Source organism: Phyllobates terribilis, unplaced genomic scaffold (assembly GCF_046119375.1).
Source record: "Phyllobates terribilis strain yellow unplaced genomic scaffold, ASM4611937v1 Scaffold_12__6_contigs__length_324123572, whole genome shotgun sequence".
Classification (NCBI taxonomy): Eukaryota; Metazoa; Chordata; class Amphibia; order Anura; family Dendrobatidae; genus Phyllobates; species Phyllobates terribilis.
This window is the reverse complement of record NW_027362772.1, coordinates 278550820-278569170: the sequence shown is the minus strand read 5'-3', so window position 1 is coordinate 278569170 and position 18351 is coordinate 278550820. Positions and strand designations below refer to the sequence as shown.

Sequence of the window (18351 nt, the reverse complement as noted above, 5' to 3'; positions counted from 1 at the left end):
ATCTGGAATTTGTAGCGATTGGCGTGGCCGTAAGAAAGGGATCTTATCACATTGTCCGCTAAAAGAAGTAGACATTTTAGTTTGGCTGAAAGATGGTCTTTCTTCTGCAGATGTTACTGTTGCTTTAACACCTACCCCACGGACACAACCTTTTTTCCCCTTCCCAACACGCCTATTCCCCTTTCCACCAGCAGCAGGCCTTTTTCCACTCATTTTGGTGGTTAACTAATTCACAACTCTGGAGTTGTTTGCACAAAAAAACAATGGATGGTAACCGAGCAGAGCTGAGTGGCCAAACTGTGGTATTAGGCCAAAACTATTGGCTGGGTTAGATGCAGAAAAAAATTATATTCAATTTGCAACCTGATGGAGGTCAGTATAGATGGACTAATACAACAAGTCCCACACACAGCTAGAAGCCCAATATTTTTTCAGAGGTAGATGCAGAAAAAAATATATTCAGTTTGCAACCTGATGGAGGTCAGTATAGATAGACTAATACAACAAGTCCCACACACAGCTAGAAGCCCAATATTTTTTCAGAGGTAGATGCAGAAAAAAATATATTCAGTTTGCAACCTGATGGAGGTCAGTATAGATGGACTAATACAACAAGTCCCACACACAGCTAGAAGCCTAATATTTTTTCAGAGGTAGATGCAGAAAAAAATTATATTCAGTTTGCAACCTGATGGAGGTCTGTATAGATGGATTAATAGAACAAGACCCACACACAGCTAGAAGCCCAATATTTTTTCAGAGGTAGATGCAGAAAAAAATATATTCAGTTTGCAACCTGATGGAGGTCAGTATAGATGGACTAATACAACAAGTCCCACACACAGCTAGAAGCCCAAATATTTTTTCAGAGGTACTGTAGATGCAGATAAAAATTATTTTTAATTTGCAACCTGATGGAGGTCAGTATAGATGGACTAACAGAGAAAGTCCCACACACTGCTAGAAGGCCAAATATTTTTTCAGAGCTAGATGCATACAAAAAATTATTTTGAATTTGCAACCTGATGGAGGTCAGTATAGGTGGACTAATAGAACAAGTCCCACACACTGCTAGAAGGCCAAATATTTTTTCAGACCTAGATGCAGAAAAAAATTATATTCAGTTTGCAACCTGATGGAGGTCTGTATAGATGGATTAATAGAACAAGACCCACACACAGCTAGAAGCCCAATATTTTTTCAGAGGTAGATGCAGAAAAAAATATATTCAGTTTGCAACCTGATGGAGGTCAGTATAGATGGACTAATACAACAAGTCCCACACACAGCTAGAAGCCCAATATTTTTTCAGAGGTAGATGCAGAAAAAAATATATTCAGTTTGCAACCTGATGGAGGTCAGTATAGATGGACTAATACAACAAGTCCCACACACAGCTAGAAGCCCAAATATTTTTTCAGAGGTACTGTAGATGCAGATAAAAATTATTTTTAATTTGCAACCTGATGGAGGTCAGTATAGATGGACTAATAGAGAAAGTCCGACACACTACTAGAAGGCCAAATATTTTTTCAGAGCTAGATGCAGAAAAAAATTATATTCAGTTTGCAACCTGATGGAGGTCAGTATAGATGGATTAATAGAACAAGACCCACACACAGCTAGAAGCCCAATATTTTTTCAGAGGTAGATGCAGAAAAAAATATATTCAGTTTGCAACCTGATGGAGGTCAGTATAGATGGACTAACAGAGAAAGTCCCACACACTACTAGAAGGCCAAATATTTTTTCAGAGCTAGATGCAGAAAAAAATTATATTCAGTTTGCAACCTGATGGAGGTCTGTATAGATGGATTAATAGAACAAGACCCACACACAGCTAGAAGCCCAATATTTTTTCAGAGGTAGATGCAGGAAAAAATATATTCAGTTTGCAACCTGATGGAGGTCAGTATAGATGGACTAATACAACAAGTCCCACACACAGCTAGAAGCCCAATATTTTTTCAGAGGTAGATGCAGAAAAAAATATATTCAGTTTGCAACCTGATGGAGGTCAGTATAGGTGGACTAATAGAACAAGTCCCACACACTGCTAGAAGGCCAAATATTTTTTCAGAGCTAGATGCAGAAAAAAATTAGATTCAGTTTGCAACCTGATGGAGGTCAGTATAGATGGACTAATAGAATGATGCTATGCCCAAAAGATTTTACTTCACTAGGTGCAGTAAAAAAATTGGTATTCTATACACAGGTGGTATATCTTGCAACACAGATAGGCTACTCCACTGACTAACACACTCTGCAATAGGCCAAAAAGGATTAGCTTTGCTAGATTCAGCCAAATGCTGTGAAAAAAACTTGCACAGCACTGGCACAGACCTGCCTGGCAAAAACTGATAGGAACTGATGTAACCTAGTCCTGAAAAGGACTCCAATTACAATTAGTCTTTACTCCCACAACCTATCTATTTAAGAGCACAGACCTGCCTGATAAAAGTCGTAGGAAATGCTGTAACCTAGTCCTTAAAAGGACTGCAATCACAACTATTCCCTACTCCCAAGCTATCTGTATATTTGTGCGAAAATTGGCTTGAAATTAACAAGGTATAGCGCACACAGCAACAGCGGTGCCGTCTAACACGCAGCTGCAGCAGTGAGAAAATGGTGGCGACGGGGAAAATGGCTTGGTCTTATAGGGCAAGGACATGTGACATACACTGCCAATGACACATGCCCTTGCTTGTGTGAAAAAAAGCACTTCGCTCCGTGTGTGCGCTGCTGATAGGCTGACAGATTGCACCTCCCCACTGTAAATGTGGGAAAGAGAAAAAAAATGGAGATCTTCATTGTTCCTGCAGAGATCCATCCCCTGCCCCTCCCCCCACCCCGCTGTACACTCAAACTGCGTATTAACATTAATTTTCATCATTACTGAGAAAAAATCCAGTTATGATTTTGGTGCACGAACAGTTATCGAACATAACCTCGAACAGCCGAATTTTTCTCAAATTGTTCGTGTTCGCCGAACGGCTCGAACACCGCCCAAAACAGCTCGAATTTGAGATTGGCGAACAGTTCGAGTAGAACAACGCTCATCTCTACTTAGAAGTCTCCAGTGCTTTCTCTAAAACCATTTTATAGTGCTTTTGGAAGTGTGTTTTGGGTCATTGTCCTGCTGGAAGACCCATGACCTCTGAGAGAGACCCAGCTTTCTCACACTGGGCCCTACATTATGCTGCAAAATTTGTTGGTAGCCTTCAGACTTCATAATGCCATGCACACGGTCAAGCAGTCCAGTGCCAGAGGCAGCAAAGCAACCCCAAAACATCAGGGAACCTCCGCCATGTTTGACTGTAGGGACCGTGTTCTTTTCTTTGAATGCCTCTTTTTTTTTCCTGTATACTCTATGTTGATGCTTTTTCCCAAAAAGCTCTACTTTTGTCTCATCTGACCAGAGAACATTCTTCCAAAACGTTTTAGGCTTTCTCAGGTAAGTTTTGGCAAACTCCAGCCTGGCTTTTTATGTCTTGGTGTAAGAAGTGGGGTCTTCCTGGGTATCCTACCCAGTCCCTTTTCATTCAGACGCCGACGGATAGTACGGGTTGACACTGTTGTACCCTCGGACTGCAGGGCAGCTTGAACTTGTTTGGATGTTAGTCGAGGTTCTTTATCCACCATTCACACAATCTTGCATTGAAATCTCTTGTCAATTTTTCTTTTCCGTCCACATCTAGGGAGGTTAGCCACAGTGCCATGGGCTTTAAACTTCTTGATGACACTGTGCACGGAAGACACAGGAACATTAAGGTCTTTGGAGATGGACTTGTAGCCTTGAGATTGCTCATGCTTCCTCACAATTTGGTTTCTCAATTCCTCAGACAGTTCTTTGGTCTTCTTTCTTTTCTCCATGCTCAATGTGGTACACACAAGGACACAGGACAGAGGTTGAGTCAACTTTAATCCATGTTAACTGGCTGAAAGCGTGATTTAGTTATTGCCAACACCTGTTAGGTGCCACAGGTAAGTTACAGGTGCTGTTAATTACACGAATTAGAGAAACATCACATGATTTTTCAAAGGGTGCCAATACTTTTGTCCACCCCCTTTTTTAGGTTTGGTGTGGAATTATATCCAATTTGTCTTTAGGACAATTCTTTTTGTGTTTTTTTCATTGAAGACAAATTAAATGAAGAGAATAATACCAAAGAATTTGTGATTGCAATCATTTTCAGGAAGAAACTGAGTATTATCTGACAGAATTGCAGGGGTGCCAATACTTTTGGCCAGCACTGTAGATGCTAGACAATATGAACAACATACAGTAATAGTGGGTTTTCTTCTGTGACCCACCACGATGAGCTTAAGTGAAGATCTTTTCCAAAAGAATGACTTTCCCTTTAGTAGACTGGAGACGTCCATGTATTACATGGATGAATATTCATTTGAATGCTACTGCTACACTTCCCCTGCAGCAGTTGCAACAGAGGGGTCATCTGGTCACTGTCCTAACATGGCATCCTTACTTGGGATGTCAGTTTAGGTGGATGTCTTAGTAGGTTTGCAGTCGTGCCATACTCCTTCCATTTTTGGATGATGGATTAGAGAGATTAGAGAGTGGATTGAAAAGTGCTCCATGAGATGTTCAGAACTTGGGCTATTTTTTATAACCTAACCCTGCTTTACTCTTCACCACAACTTTATTCCTAACCTGTCTGGTGGGCTCCTTGGTTTTCATCATGCTGTTTGATCCATAATGTTGTCACACAGACCTTCACAGAACAACTGTAGTTATATGGAGAAGAAATTACACACAGGTGGACTCAATTTACTAATTATATGACTTCTGGAGGCAACTCGTCACTCAGGATTTTATTTAGGGGCATCAGACTACAAGGGGCTGAATACAGATGCACGTCACAATTTTCAGATTTATATTTTTAAAAATATTTAGAAAATCATTTATCATTTTCTTTACACTTCACAAATACTTTCTTCTTAGTGTTTGTTTATCACATAAAATCCCAATAAAATACATTTAAGTTTGTGGGTGTAACGAGACAAAATGTGGGAACTTTCATGGGGTATGAATACCTTTTCAAGGCAGTGTATAAAGTTGTAGTAAAGTCAATTAAAACGTTTTACCTGTTTCCTTCCAGCTCACATACAGATTTGATTATGTGAGTCCAGTCAAAAGCATCTGGATCCTTCTTCAGCCATTTTTCAAATTCGACACGATTTTCTTCAAGTAAATCTGAGACGATGATTTTATCAAACACTTCACAAGCCGAGAGGAGATTATAAATGGAGGCTCCTGTGCCAAAATCAAGCAGCGTGTCCCCTCTTACTCCACCTTGCAAAAAAATGTAAAATAGGTTAACAAGGAAAATTAGAAATTCCAAATTACGGCCAATTGTACGCAAGACTAAAAGGGATATTCATCTGGGTTATGCCAATTTTCATTATGTGCATATTTACTAGTTGATTACTTCTATTGTCATTGTGCAGTTTTTTTTGGTGTGACCTCTGACATGATCCATTTATCAGTAGATGGTTTTATAAGAGGGGGAGTAGGTTCAGTTTTTCACTATTATTAAACATGAAATATAGATGGTGGGCTCTTTCTTAGATATATCATAGGATGTAGTGACCACTCATGGTAGAATGGTTTTCATTTCATGAAGAAAGGAAACAGGTGTACATAGAGTTCACTTCAAGAGCTTTGCTCACAAAAAGGCAATGAGCTTAGTGGTCCTCAGCATTACATGAGGCAACGAGCTTTAAGGTTTTGAAACTTTCATATGAGAATATGGGCTGACTTGAATAGAGATAGACAATTGGTACGTGTGACAGTAGGTTTTCTCTATCGCACCTAATGCATCACACAGGCATAAAAAAATGTTTTTCTTCAGGGGTTAAAACCTCTAAGGAACACCCATTTTAAATTTAGTAAGAATGTCCAGTCCGTGCATTTCTCCTCTGCCATGGCTTTCTTTGCTCTTTTATGCATCGGGTTATTATAGTAAGCCGGCGTGCACCCAAGATGTCCCCTTTGTAGGCCTCTTAAGATGTCTAACACTTGCTTACCTCAGCTCTGCTATTGCTGGGCTCTGCAGTAAGTATATATAGTCAAAAACTCCTTTGCTGCTCCTACATTTTGTCCACACACTCGGGCTCGTTATCTATTGCTACTCAAGGTGCTTACTACTGACTTATTGCTGGGCTCTGTAGTAAGTATATATAGTCAAAAACTCCTTTGCTGCTCCTACATGTTGTCCACACTCTCGGGCTCTTTATCTATTGCTACTCAAGGTGCTTACTACTGACTTATCTCTGCTGTTACATGGTGCTGACCGCATCCTTCACTCTGCTACTTCAAGATGCTTGACTGCTGACTCAGCTCTGTGGCTCCAAGGTAGTGTTACATGCTTTACTTTGCTTCTCCAACTTGCCTAGCTGCTGTCTCAGCACTGCTGTTCCAAAGTGCTGCCACACATTTAGTTCTGCTACAACAAAGTACCTGTCTGCCATCTCAGCTCTGATGGTCAAATGAGCTGTCCACACCTTCTTCTCTGCTACAAGGTACCCATCTTCCATCTAAGTTCTGCTATCTCCAAGTGCTGTTCACACATTTGAATCTTCAGTACCATGATGCCTGACAACATACCTTGACCTGCTGCTCCAAGATGCTGCCTGCACGCTCATGTCTGCTTATCCAAGGTGCCAAGTACTTATCTCTTGCTACACTGATCTATGTGCCATTCAGTATATCCAGATCTACTGATACTTGGTGCTCCATGTGCCATCTGGCCTATTCAACTCCTCTGCATCAACACCCCCGATCCGTGCTGCTTATCCTGACCTGCAGCTTAGCAAGTCCACCTCACCAGGTGATTCATAACACTAGCAACCAGGATTTTACATGAAAGTGAAAAAGTACTCCAGTAAACTAGCCATATGAGTAATAATGACACCATAAATGTCAAAATTGAACCTTTTGAGTAATAAACAATTGCTGAATTTCTCACCTTTAATGAAAGTTTCATACAGATTTTTTAAAATAAATTCCGTCCAGTCTCCAAAATGGATTCCGTCCCATGCTCCAAAGTACGTCTGTAAGTATGCTTTCGGGTCAAATTCATCAATGTACTGTTGCTGGGTGGTAAAAGTAGTAGCCATGATGTTCTGTCCTCAGGATTATCCTCAGATTATCTGCTAGATGCTTCTGAAACGGCCAGTGACACAAATAAATCGTATATATTTTAGCAATCAACTTCATCAGGACAGTCACAGACTTGAATGGCTCAGTCTCATCCGATTTATGGTAGACACCAGTGCACGCTGCACTGATGTCACGCCTCACTTGACGTGACATCAGTGACGGGTCACGTCATGCATCTGAGCGGCAAGCAATAGCACCGCTCAGAGGCAGAAAAGGTACCGCAAGGTATTTGCAAAAACACTTCTGGGCCCCGGGAGGATACATTGGGGGGATAATATAAAGTAGTGGACAACTTTTTAAAATAACATTGGTCCCAGTGCTGTCCATTTGGAATGAGCAGACCCGTGGATGTTCAAGTTTGTCAGGTTCTGTCAAACTGTAGTACAAAGTTCAGTTCAGGTATTTGACTCCAAATCCCATGGCAGACAATGGGGACCCGAACTTTTGGCTGTAAAATGGTCATAGTAAGGGTTATGGGGCTGCAATAGGAAGCAAAATGGGGGTAAGAGCAGGATAATTGCCCTGCAAACAAATGTCAATAGGGAAATGACTTAAAATAACAGAGTATAAAAAAAAAAATAAGAATCTTGAACCAGGAGGCAGAGGTCAAAGTGGAAGAGGAGGTTAAGGAAAACGTTGAGGTGTAGGTGCAAAAGGCAGGGGAGGAGGTAGCCAACACTGCTTTTGTGTTTTTATATATTTTTTTTGTTGGGAAGTACTCTGAATACAGGCTCTGTTGGTGCACTCTGCATATGACGCGCCCCCTGGGCCAGTGTTGTTTGGGGGATACCCGGAGCCGGATCAGATGGGGGTTGTAGTCTCCGAGTGGCGGTGACCCGGTCCGTGCCCAGGGTGTCAAGCTCAGTGTGTGGCAGTCCTACAGATGTTACTGGATGTTCTTTAGTGTCGACTACGCCACCCGTTGATTTGCGGTCACTACGGCCGCCGCTGCAGCAGGGTCCGCTGAGGCTGGTGGTGTGTGTGCAGCTCAGGTAGTATAACCCCCAACGGGAGGGGTATAGCCTCAGGGGGTCAGTTGTAGAGGGTGGTGGTTGTGGTGGTGCAGTGAGGATGGTAATCAGACTCCGAGTCGGGCTGTGCAGTTCAGGGTTTTACTTACTGCTGTTGTTCTGGTCACTCCGGCCTTGAGTGACCGCCCGAGCCGTGCTGCGTCCACCAGGTCCTGGACTCGGCCAACCCCCAGGTAATTCTGGAGCGTGATCCTGAGCTCCCTTTCTGACTTGTCCTTCTCTCTGGCCTTCCCCACCAGGGATCCACCTATGTCCGGCTCCCTCGGGCCTCTTGTTGGTAAAACCCTTGTCTCTGGGTTCCCTGACCCTATTCACGGTTTGCCTTCCGGGTGGATTTAGTGGGTGGTCGTGGCAGATCCTGCCCACGACCTCCGGTCTCTGGCTAAGGATTAGGGCCCTCCACCAGCTTGGGATCCGGTACCCTTGTGCCAACTCTTCACCCTCTGGTCTAATTTTGGGTTCTTGGAGTTCCCTCTTCTCCCCCTCTGGGTCCTTCTTTCTCCTCTCTCTCTCTCTCTTGGCCTTGGAGCTGGCTGAGCTGCTCTGCTTCTCTGACTCAACTCTGACAGACTGACCCTGATCTAAGATGGTTCCCACCTTATATACTCCCTCTATGTGTGAGCTCATGTGACCAGCACCCAATGAGATCCTAGCTTTACCCAGACTGCTCCCCCTATCTGCCCCTACACTACTGGGATGTTCCACCCCCCTCCCACTCCAGCCAGGGACAGACACTGTCGTACCTGCACATTTCTCTAGTGGGAGTACCATTGATCTGTCCCCCGGAAATGGGATGTGTGTAGTGCATGCAGCCTACTGAGCTCAGTTCCACACTCCATCCTTACCCGGGAGTGGAATACCACACCTCTGGCTTGAGGTGTAATACCCCTGTAGCAGCCGAATCCTCAGGGTGCTACATTCCCCCCTGGTAAATCACAGCACGTCCTCGGGCTGTAAGATATAAAAAACATCCAAAACATACAATTTTTTCATAAACATAAACATAGAAAACATCATATATATATCATCAGCAATAAACTTTTCATATAAATAACATTCTTGTTCCTCCGGCCACGGTGCAACTTGTGACCGGGTAAAGTGCGACAGTCTCTTTAAGCAAAACAACAGTTTCCTATAAAACCGGTAGGGGGCGCCTTAGGAAGCGCAACTATATACAAGGGGAAAGTATGGCCGCTCTCAGTCCTCGGCCAGGTATTGGGAATAGGGACACACTGGTTAACAGTTCACTCTTGTCCCAACGGGGACATATTTAAAGCAACAACAGTTCACTGTACCCCGATGGGTAACTATTTACAGTCTCTTTACCGTACTTTAACGACGGCGTCCTCCTGCTCCTTCTTTATCTTCAGACCCATCCGGGTCCTCTTGCTCCTCCTCACACCGCAGCTCCTCCTCCGTCAGGCGATGCACATGGAGGGCGTAGGGTCCTTTGGCACACTTGTGCCGGGTGAAGGTGACCTCGTCCCCTACATACAGGTCACGACCTCTGTGTCCCTCCGGCAGATGGCTTTCTACGTCTCTGCGGGTGACAAAGACGTCGCCGGGGGTATGATGGTCTCTTATGAAGCCCCACCCATGCTGCAGGTTGAATTTAATCACAGTCCCGGTGGTACGGGGACCATGAGCTGCACGGGGGTTCCTCCTGGTCCGGCTCTTCTGCCCTGCGCTCTGTTCTTGCAGCCGCTGCTCTCGGACCCGCCTCTCTCTCCGTTCTCGCTCGAAGTCTGCCAACTGCTGGCGGCAGCACTCCACTCGCTCTGCTGCGGCTGCCCGCGTTTCTTGAGTGAACCCCATGAGATCTCCTCCGGTGGGGTCCCACTCGAATTGTGCTTCTTCTAGCGGGAGCGGGGTTCTCCTGACGGGCTTCGGAACCGGAATCAGGGGCTCATCTAGGGGTCTTTCTTTCCGGAGTCGGGGATGGTGAAACTCCGGTGGCCACACAAGGGGCTGCCCATCCGGGCACGTATGCTGGACGAACAGGTCCTCACCCAGGTGCGGTACTTTAGGTGTTATGGGCGCTGTGGTGGTAGCGGCGCCCGGGTTGACCAGGCCTTGCGACCAGGCTTGGGGCACGCTAAAGGAAAAGGGCACCGTAAGAACGGCGGCGCCCGTGGTTACTCGGCCCTGCGACCAGGCTGGTGGCTCCGCGGAGGTAGGGGGCGCTGTTGGAATGGCGGCGCCCGGGTGTACTAGGCCTTGCGACCAGGCCGATGGTATTTCCTGCTTTGCCGCGCTCAGGGTCGAAGCGCGTGACGTCACAGGGGTCGCGGCCGCGGTTTCCGGTTGAGGCCTAGTCTGCGGCGGTGACGATGCAGCGACGGGCACGGCAGGGGAATTTCGGGCTCTGCGACGGGGAGCTGGGGCAGGCTCACGGCTTCTCGGCTCGGGGTAATGACGTCCCCTTTACCTGCCTCCATCTGTTCAGCTCCCTTCTCGGCGCCGTCTCCGGCCTTGAGTCCTCCTGCACCATCCTCAGAGGCGGTCTGTCTCCTCGTCTCGGGTGGCGTGCTCCGCTGATGGGTTTCGGTCCGCTGGGCCATCTCTCGGCTCCACTCCGCCAACGTCTCTCGCTGCACCCGGGCCATCCTCCGTGCGAGGCCCTCCAGCGCAGTCTGTGCACACTCCCGGTCTCGGGGGAGCTGTGCCAGGACCTCCACTAGGCCTAGTGGGGTTGTTGCTTGCAACAGGCTCCTGACCACTGGGTCGGTGCTGCCTGTCTCTCCCTCCATCTCCGGGTAGGCTTTCTCTGGACTCCTCTCCAGACTTCTTGTCTCCGGGTGCGCTCTCTCCAGACTGCTCCAGGCGACACCCATCTTCGTTCTCTTGTTCTGTCTCCGCCCACATTGAGGGTGGTCCCGGGGCAACTTTGTGATTGTCAGTTCCAGGGGCAGTTCTCTCACGCTGATGGACACTTCCAGCATCACAGTCTCTGTTGGTGGGCGCGGTTTCCGCTTTTGGCGCCATTCTTCGACCTGGCCCACGATGGGAGGTGACCTTTTGCCACCCTCTGGCACGCCCATAATGGCGTCCGCTCTTCCAAGGCGGGAAATCTTTGGAAATGGCGGGAATCGTCTCCCAGTGGCGGGAAACTCCGTGGATGGCGGGAAAAGGCTGCAGATGGCGGGCAACCGGCGGGAAACGACCTGTGATGGGGTCCGTTGGCGGGGACCCTCCGGAACCGGCGGGAGACTTCTTTTTAAGGTAACGGTGAACTTTTCTTCAGGCACGCAGTACCCGGTTGTTGCGGGCACGTTATCCTGCCGACTACGCCAAAGTTGACGCGCCCCCTGGGCCAGTGTTGTTTGGGGGATACCCGGAGCCGGATCAGATGGGGGTTGTAGTCTCCGAGTGGCGGTGACCCGGTCCGTGCCCAGGGTGTCAAGCTCAGTGTGTGGCAGTCCTACAGATGTTACTGGATGTTCTTTAGTGTCGACTACGCCACCCGTTGATTTGCGGTCACTTCGGCCGCCGCTGCAGCAGGGTCCGCTGAGGCTGGTGGTGTGTGTGCAGCTCAGGTAGTATAACCCCCAACGGGAGGGGTATAGCCTCAGGGGGTCAGTTGTAGAGGGTGGTGGTTGTGGTGGTGCAGTGAGGATGGTAATCAGACTCCGAGTCGGGCTGTGCAGTTCAGGGTTTTACTTACTGCTGTTGTTCTGGTCACTCCGGCCTTGAGTGACCGCCCGAGCCGTGCTGCGTCCACCAGGTCCTGGACTCGGCCAACCCCCAGGTAATTCTGGAGCGTGATCCTGAGCTCCCTTTCTGACTTGTCCTTCTCTCTGGCCTTCCCCACCAGGGATCCACCTATGTCCGGCTCCCTCGGGCCTCTTGTTGGTAAAACCCTTGTCTCTGGGTTCCCTGACCCTATTCACGGTTTGCCTTCCGGGTGGATTTAGTGGGTGGTCGTGGCAGATCCTGCCCACGACCTCCGGTCTCTGGCTAAGGATTAGGGCCCTCCACCAGCTTGGGATCCGGTACCCTTGTGCCAACTCTTCACCCTCTGGTCTAATTTTGGGTTCTTGGAGTTCCCTCTTCTCCCCCTCTGGGTCCTTCTTTCTCCTCTCTCTCTCTCTCTTGGCCTTGGAGCTGGCTGAGCTGCTCTGCTTCTCTGACTCAACTCTGACAGACTGACCCTGATCTAAGATGGTTCCCACCTTATATACTCCCTCTATGTGTGAGCTCAGGTGACCAGCACCCAATGAGCTCCTAGCTTTACCCAGACTGCTCCCCCTATCTGCCCCTACACTACTGGGATGTTCCACCCCCCTCCCACTCCAGCCAGGGACAGACACTGTCGTACCTGCACATTTCTCTAGTGGGAGTACCATTGATCTGTCCCCCGGAAATGGGATGTGTGTAGTGCATGCAGCCTACTGAGCTCAGTTCCACACTCCATCCTTACCCGGGAGTGGAATACCACACCTCTGGCTTGAGGTGTAATACCCCTGTAGCAGCCGAATCCTCAGGGTGCTACACATACAGCCAGTGTAATAATCTACTGGCCACTCTCTCTTAATGTATACTGGCTGTGTAATAATCTTCACTTCTTTGGGGTGCAAAGAATGTGAGTATGACACGCCCCATGGGCCGTGGGGTGCTTGGTAGCCGGGCAGGTCGATGCTGGGGGATGTCACGGTGACAGTGACCCAGTCCGTGACCCTTGGCGGTCAATTAAAGGGAAAGTAAAAGGGGAATAAAGTTCTTAGAGATAATGTTTGTGACGCCACCTGTGGTATGCGGCTATATGGAGCCGCCGCTGCGGTGCAGATCCTCTGGAGCTGATGGTGACGCAGCGGAGTTGGTTCAGCTCTCCACAGGCAGAGCTAAGCCCCAGGGCAGTGTATGATGATGTTGTGAGGTAGATGTTTCTGGTGCTGTGTAATGCATGTCTGGTGATGGAGCGCAATTATTCAAGGACACAGTGGGGTGCAGTCTTCAGATTTTACTCACAGTTGCTAAGTTCCTCAGGTTACACTTTCTGGATTATAACCGCTCACGTCGTCCTGTGTTCACCAAGGAAGGGGTTCAGCAGCTCTCAAGTATTTCAGGAGTACTTAAACGGGACCCCGTTCTATGTTCCTTTCTCAGTCGTCTTCCCTGCGCTGGCTCTCACCCTCTTGCCCTGCGCCTCACAATCAGTGTCCCAAGCCGGTAGCCTCGGATCTTGTTGGGCGACCTGCAGTCCCCTAGACCCTATGCGGCCACCTTTTCTGCGATGTAATTGTGGTGGTTGGCAGCTGCACCTTGCAAGTACAGTAGCCTCTAGTTATCTAGCTGAGCCTGATTATTCTCCACTAGTTTAGGGGCCAGTCCCCTCTGTGGCCTGATCCCTCCACGTCCATGTAGATTCGGGTGTACAGGTGGCTTCCTGCTCTCACCGTGCCCCTGGGATCCCCTCTGTCTCTGGAGCCTTCCCTCTGCTCACGTCCTCTCTCACTCTCTCTCCTGGGCCTCTCCTCTCTACTCCTCTCAACTCCTGCTCCAAGCACTGGAGCCAGAAGCCTGGACCTCCTACACTGCTCTCCTGAGCAGGACTCGCTCTGACTGAACTCCTTCTAGATGGTTCCCTTCCTTCTTATACTCCTACTGACGGTGCTTCCCTGAACTTCTTCCTCCACCCACACCCACTACATGATTCCCCCTCTCTTGGTCCCCCCCCTTCCAACCAGGGACAGGGCTCAGCAGTGGATTCATGCATCTTGCCCCTCCTGCTGGTCTGGAATGGTGTAGTGTTGGATGCAAGTGTTTGGGTCCAGGGCAGCACTCCCTCCTTATCTGAGAGTGGGGTACCACCCCCCTGGGTGAGATGCAGTACCTCTGTGGCGACTGAACCCGCATGGGCGCCACAGATAGAGAAATGACTTAAAAGAGTTTTCCCACAAACAAAGTTACCATATTTTTCAGGTTATAAAAAAGCACCTTTTTTCTTCCAAATTTGGGAGGAAAATGGGGGTGCGTCTTGTAATTCAAAGTGAGCCTACTGGCGGTGGTGGAGGGGGGGTCAGAGGGAAGGTTGAGGGGCCAAAGTGTATTGGAAAACACTAATTAGACAGACAGGGGTAAATAGACATTGATAAAAGAAAACTACTATCATACAAATATATTCACAAAAAGCAGAGTGGGAAACGGGGGGAACAGGAGACACAAACCAAATGGGAGAGGATAATGAGAAACATGCAAACCAACTCCAGGCAGAAATCTCCTGAAAAACCCTCTACCCACCTACTCAAAACACTGAACTTCTCCTTTAATTCCAAACCAGTAAGTGGAAAAACTATCACTGGCAACTCCCAAATGCCAGAGGTGAGCATCTATACTAGAGGTGAGTGGCCAACACAGAACAGCTGAGACAATCCATGTTGAAGAGCTCCAGGAGATCAACTAAACTGATTAATACTTGCAATGACAGAGCAAAAAAAACTGCACTGTTTAGTAGGATGGTGAGCAATAGATGATGTGCGCACTCAGCATTTTTGCGGGTGTCAGCTGGACTGGAGAAATCAAAATAGTCAAGTAGAAGATAATCAGCCGCACTCAGAGGATTGCAAATAGTGCTTGTTTTTATTTCAACACAAAATAGTCATTCACCAAATTGTTGGATATCATAAAAGAAATGATGGCTAAAAAAATCATAGGTTACGTTTTGACCCAATCTGGGTCTTTTTCAAATGTCGCTAGAAAAGGAATATATATAGGGTTATTGTGCTGTACTAATATACATATGATAATATCAATTGATATAAAATAAATAAAATGGGAAAAAATAAGATTATATAAACCCTAACAATAGAAATAACAAAAACAATATAAGGCTAAGTGCCCACGATGCAGAAATGCTGCATATTTTTTCCGCATCTCCCTGGCAGGAAAAACGCATGTGGATTGTACATGCGTTTTTCCTGCCAGGGAGATGCGGATGTGATGCGTTCTTCACATGCATTTCCGCATGCAGGTTGACAAGCGCTTTCCAAGCGATTTTAGCATCACTTGGAAAAGTGCTTGACAACTTGGTCACACTATATAAATCCATGCAACCGGCATGAATTTATATAGTGTGACCAAGTTAATAGTTAAAAAAAAGAATAAAAATGGTAAAAAAATAAAAAATAAAGATTATACTTACTTTCCGATGGCTGCCGGTGTTTTCTCCGCTCCGTCCGGTCTGTTGTATGGATCGCGGTGGTATGAAAGGACCTGCGGTGACGTCATTGAGTCATGTGACAGGTCACGCGACCGCCGACGTCAGCGGTCGCGTGACCTGTCACATGACTAAATTACGTCATTGCAGGTCCTTTCATCCCACCGCAACCCATACAACAGACCGGACGGAGCGGATAAAACACCGGGGGCCATCGGAAGGTAAGTATAATCTTTATTTTTTATTTTAAATTCTTTTTCAACAGGTTCTATGGTACCCGGGTCTGGATGAGAGTCTCCTCTTCTCCAGACCCGGGTACCATCCGCACATAGAAATGCATAATATCCGTATGAGCAAATGTGCTCACGCGGATATCGAGCATTTCCAATGCAAGTCAATGGCATCAATAATGGTGTGTCTGCAAAATTAATGGACATGCTGCGTATTTTTCCGCAATGATCATTGAGGACCATGGGGCACGTATTTACCAAGCATTTTTTAAGCTTTTTCTCTGCAGAAATTCCGCGGCAAAAACGCTTGAAAAACGCATAGTGGGCACGCAGCCTAAACCACAAAAGACACAGCTGTAAAGTGCTAAAATACATAATAGTTTCATAATAGTCTGTAACAAAGCACCATTATGAAGCAATAGATATTAAGGTAGCATGAACTTCTAAACATACTAGGAATAGAGGCGATCCTATGCATTGGTATATATATAGTGTATTTCAAGTAAGGAAGGAATTGGCAGGTGAGATAAAAATGCTTATACAAAAGCAAGAAGAGATGAAGATAGTAGACGGTAACCAAGGACTTGAGTATTAAAATATATCATGGTACTAACCTATGTCCAGTTATGCCAGATATATGAGGTAACTGCTTTCTGAGCGCTAACCACAGTAGTGTGGCATCCCAAGGAGGGCTATGGGAAACAAGTCTCATGAATGACTGGGATGTAGAATGGCAGAAAAACCAAATGGAGAATATAAGATTTCTTCTGACCGTAAATCAGAGCGCCAGGGGAACCTGGGCGCCAGGGGAAGACAGTGTGCACTGTCTGCGATGAAGTGGCGTTATTGATGTCAGTGGCTGTTTAAATGGGCGTTCAGAGTGGTACTTCCGGTGTGCTTACAATGGAAGTGATGCGGGTACTAACTCCAGGTCTGGAAAGCGGGGCATGTGATGCATGCGCAGTAGCGCGCGAACGCAGGGTGAGGTGGATCATGTGCAGTAGTGCTAAGAAACAGGGAATGCCTCATAGAATGTGTACTCTGTGGACTTCGTGGGCAGAGAAAGCTACAAAGGAGAGGAAGGAAGAGAAGGCGGGGAGAGTTATAACGTCCTGATAAGGGAAAGAGTGAATGGTTATATAAAAAATAGAATGGCTAACTTATCAAATAATGTTTGAATGACGGATATTGAAAAAATGGAAAACAAGGGGGAGAAGTAAATAAAAATAAAAGATTAAATGGAGGACCAGAGAAGGGGAACAGAATTATTTGAAAAATTATAGGGAAAACAAAGGAAAAAAACTTTTCCCCTTGTTTTCTCATAATTTGACATAATAATTCTGTTCCCCATCTCTGGTCCCCCAATTAATCTTTTATTTTTATTTAATTCTCCCACGTGTTTTACTTTACTATGAGTCATTTTTTCACCATCCATAGTGAATGGTGAGATATGGAGCCTGAAAGTCAAAAGTTCAAAACATTGCTACCTTTTTGCTCGTTGGTGTATATACATACAACAATGTATATACTGTATAAGATCTGATGTCTCTAGTCACAGTATGTCATATACCAGCACTATATGTACTATATTGTGCACTGACAATAGATAATATATGCACTGGACTGATCCTGCACCGGCTTACAGACATCTCATTGTATAGATGGTAGTATATATACAATCTGTGATGTCTTGCAGTCGGTACAGGATCAGTCTGCATGAAGGGTCAAACTGCTGCACTAAATTTTTCTGATCCTCAGCAAAGCGGCCATTGAAAAATTCAGGATTGTGCCCTTGACTTGTCAAGAGGTGAACAGCGTCCTGCCATCACCTCACTCTACAAAAAGTATAAATTTCCTGCCCCCACCACCATCCAGAGCCGAAACTTACAAGAATCAAACGAGGTCTGTCCTCCTGTACTGCTCATCAGATGAAGCTTCTCTCCGGTAGGCGGAAGAACTTGAGTAGTGTCTGCTTTGCTGTGATGCAGCCGCCCGGGACGCCACGCATACACATTTAGTGCCCGCCTGCGTTCTCTAAAGCAGCAGATGGCTGGGCGGCCCTCAACAGCTGCTATTAATTTACAGGATTCAATAAAATGAAATTTACGAGTTTATTAACTCAATGGGGTGCAAGGGAAATAGATAAAAAAACTATAGAAAAAAATAAACTTTCAGAATAAATTCCTAAATGCTTTAAATGAGCAAAATAAAAATAATTTTCTTTAGGGAGCTTATCGCTAAACTATATTTAAAAGGTCTATGTCTTGATATGCTGGCATAAACCTGTTCTAGAATATTAGTAAGACAAGAGCCTGTGAGAATGCGCAGTAGAAAGCTCCACTGCGGTCACCTGGCAATAACCTAAATCACAAGCTATCTACAGGTCACCACAGCCACTCACCATTGAGAAAGACAGGGTGTACAGCTCCGTGCGCAGTTTCTTCTTACCTCAGCACCCCTTATATCTCCAAGATTAGATCAGATAGACAGGGTGGACATCGGTGTGAGCAGCCTCTTCTTACCTCAGCATCCCTTGTGTTTCTAGTAATAGATCAGGTAGACATGGTGGACAGCAGTGTGAGCAGCTTATTCTTACCTCAGCACCCCTTATATCTCCAGTATTAGATCACTTAGGCAGGGTGGACAGCAGTGTGAGCAGCTTCTTACCTCAGCCCCCTTGGTATCTCTAGTATTAGATCAGATAGACAGGGTGGACAGCAGGGTGAGCAACCTCTTCTTACCTCAGCACTC

At 46.4% G+C, this 18351-nt stretch overlaps 1 protein-coding gene across 1 annotated transcript in view; it reads right to left on the bottom strand.

Annotated features, from left to right (window-relative positions):
* Window positions 1-17646, bottom strand: part of LOC141172610 (indolethylamine N-methyltransferase-like) — a 175342-nt gene extending 157696 nt beyond the window's left edge. The window contains exons 1-3 of the mRNA XM_073657012.1: window positions 17489-17646; window positions 6990-7186; window positions 5107-5314 (exon numbers count right to left, since the gene is read on the bottom strand). Of these exons, the coding sequence (XP_073513113.1) occupies window positions 5107-5314; window positions 6990-7140 (359 nt within the window). The 5' untranslated portion in view covers window positions 7141-7186; window positions 17489-17646. The remainder of the gene's footprint in view (window positions 1-5106; window positions 5315-6989; window positions 7187-17488) is intronic.
* Between the last annotated feature and the right edge of the window lie 705 nt (window positions 17647-18351).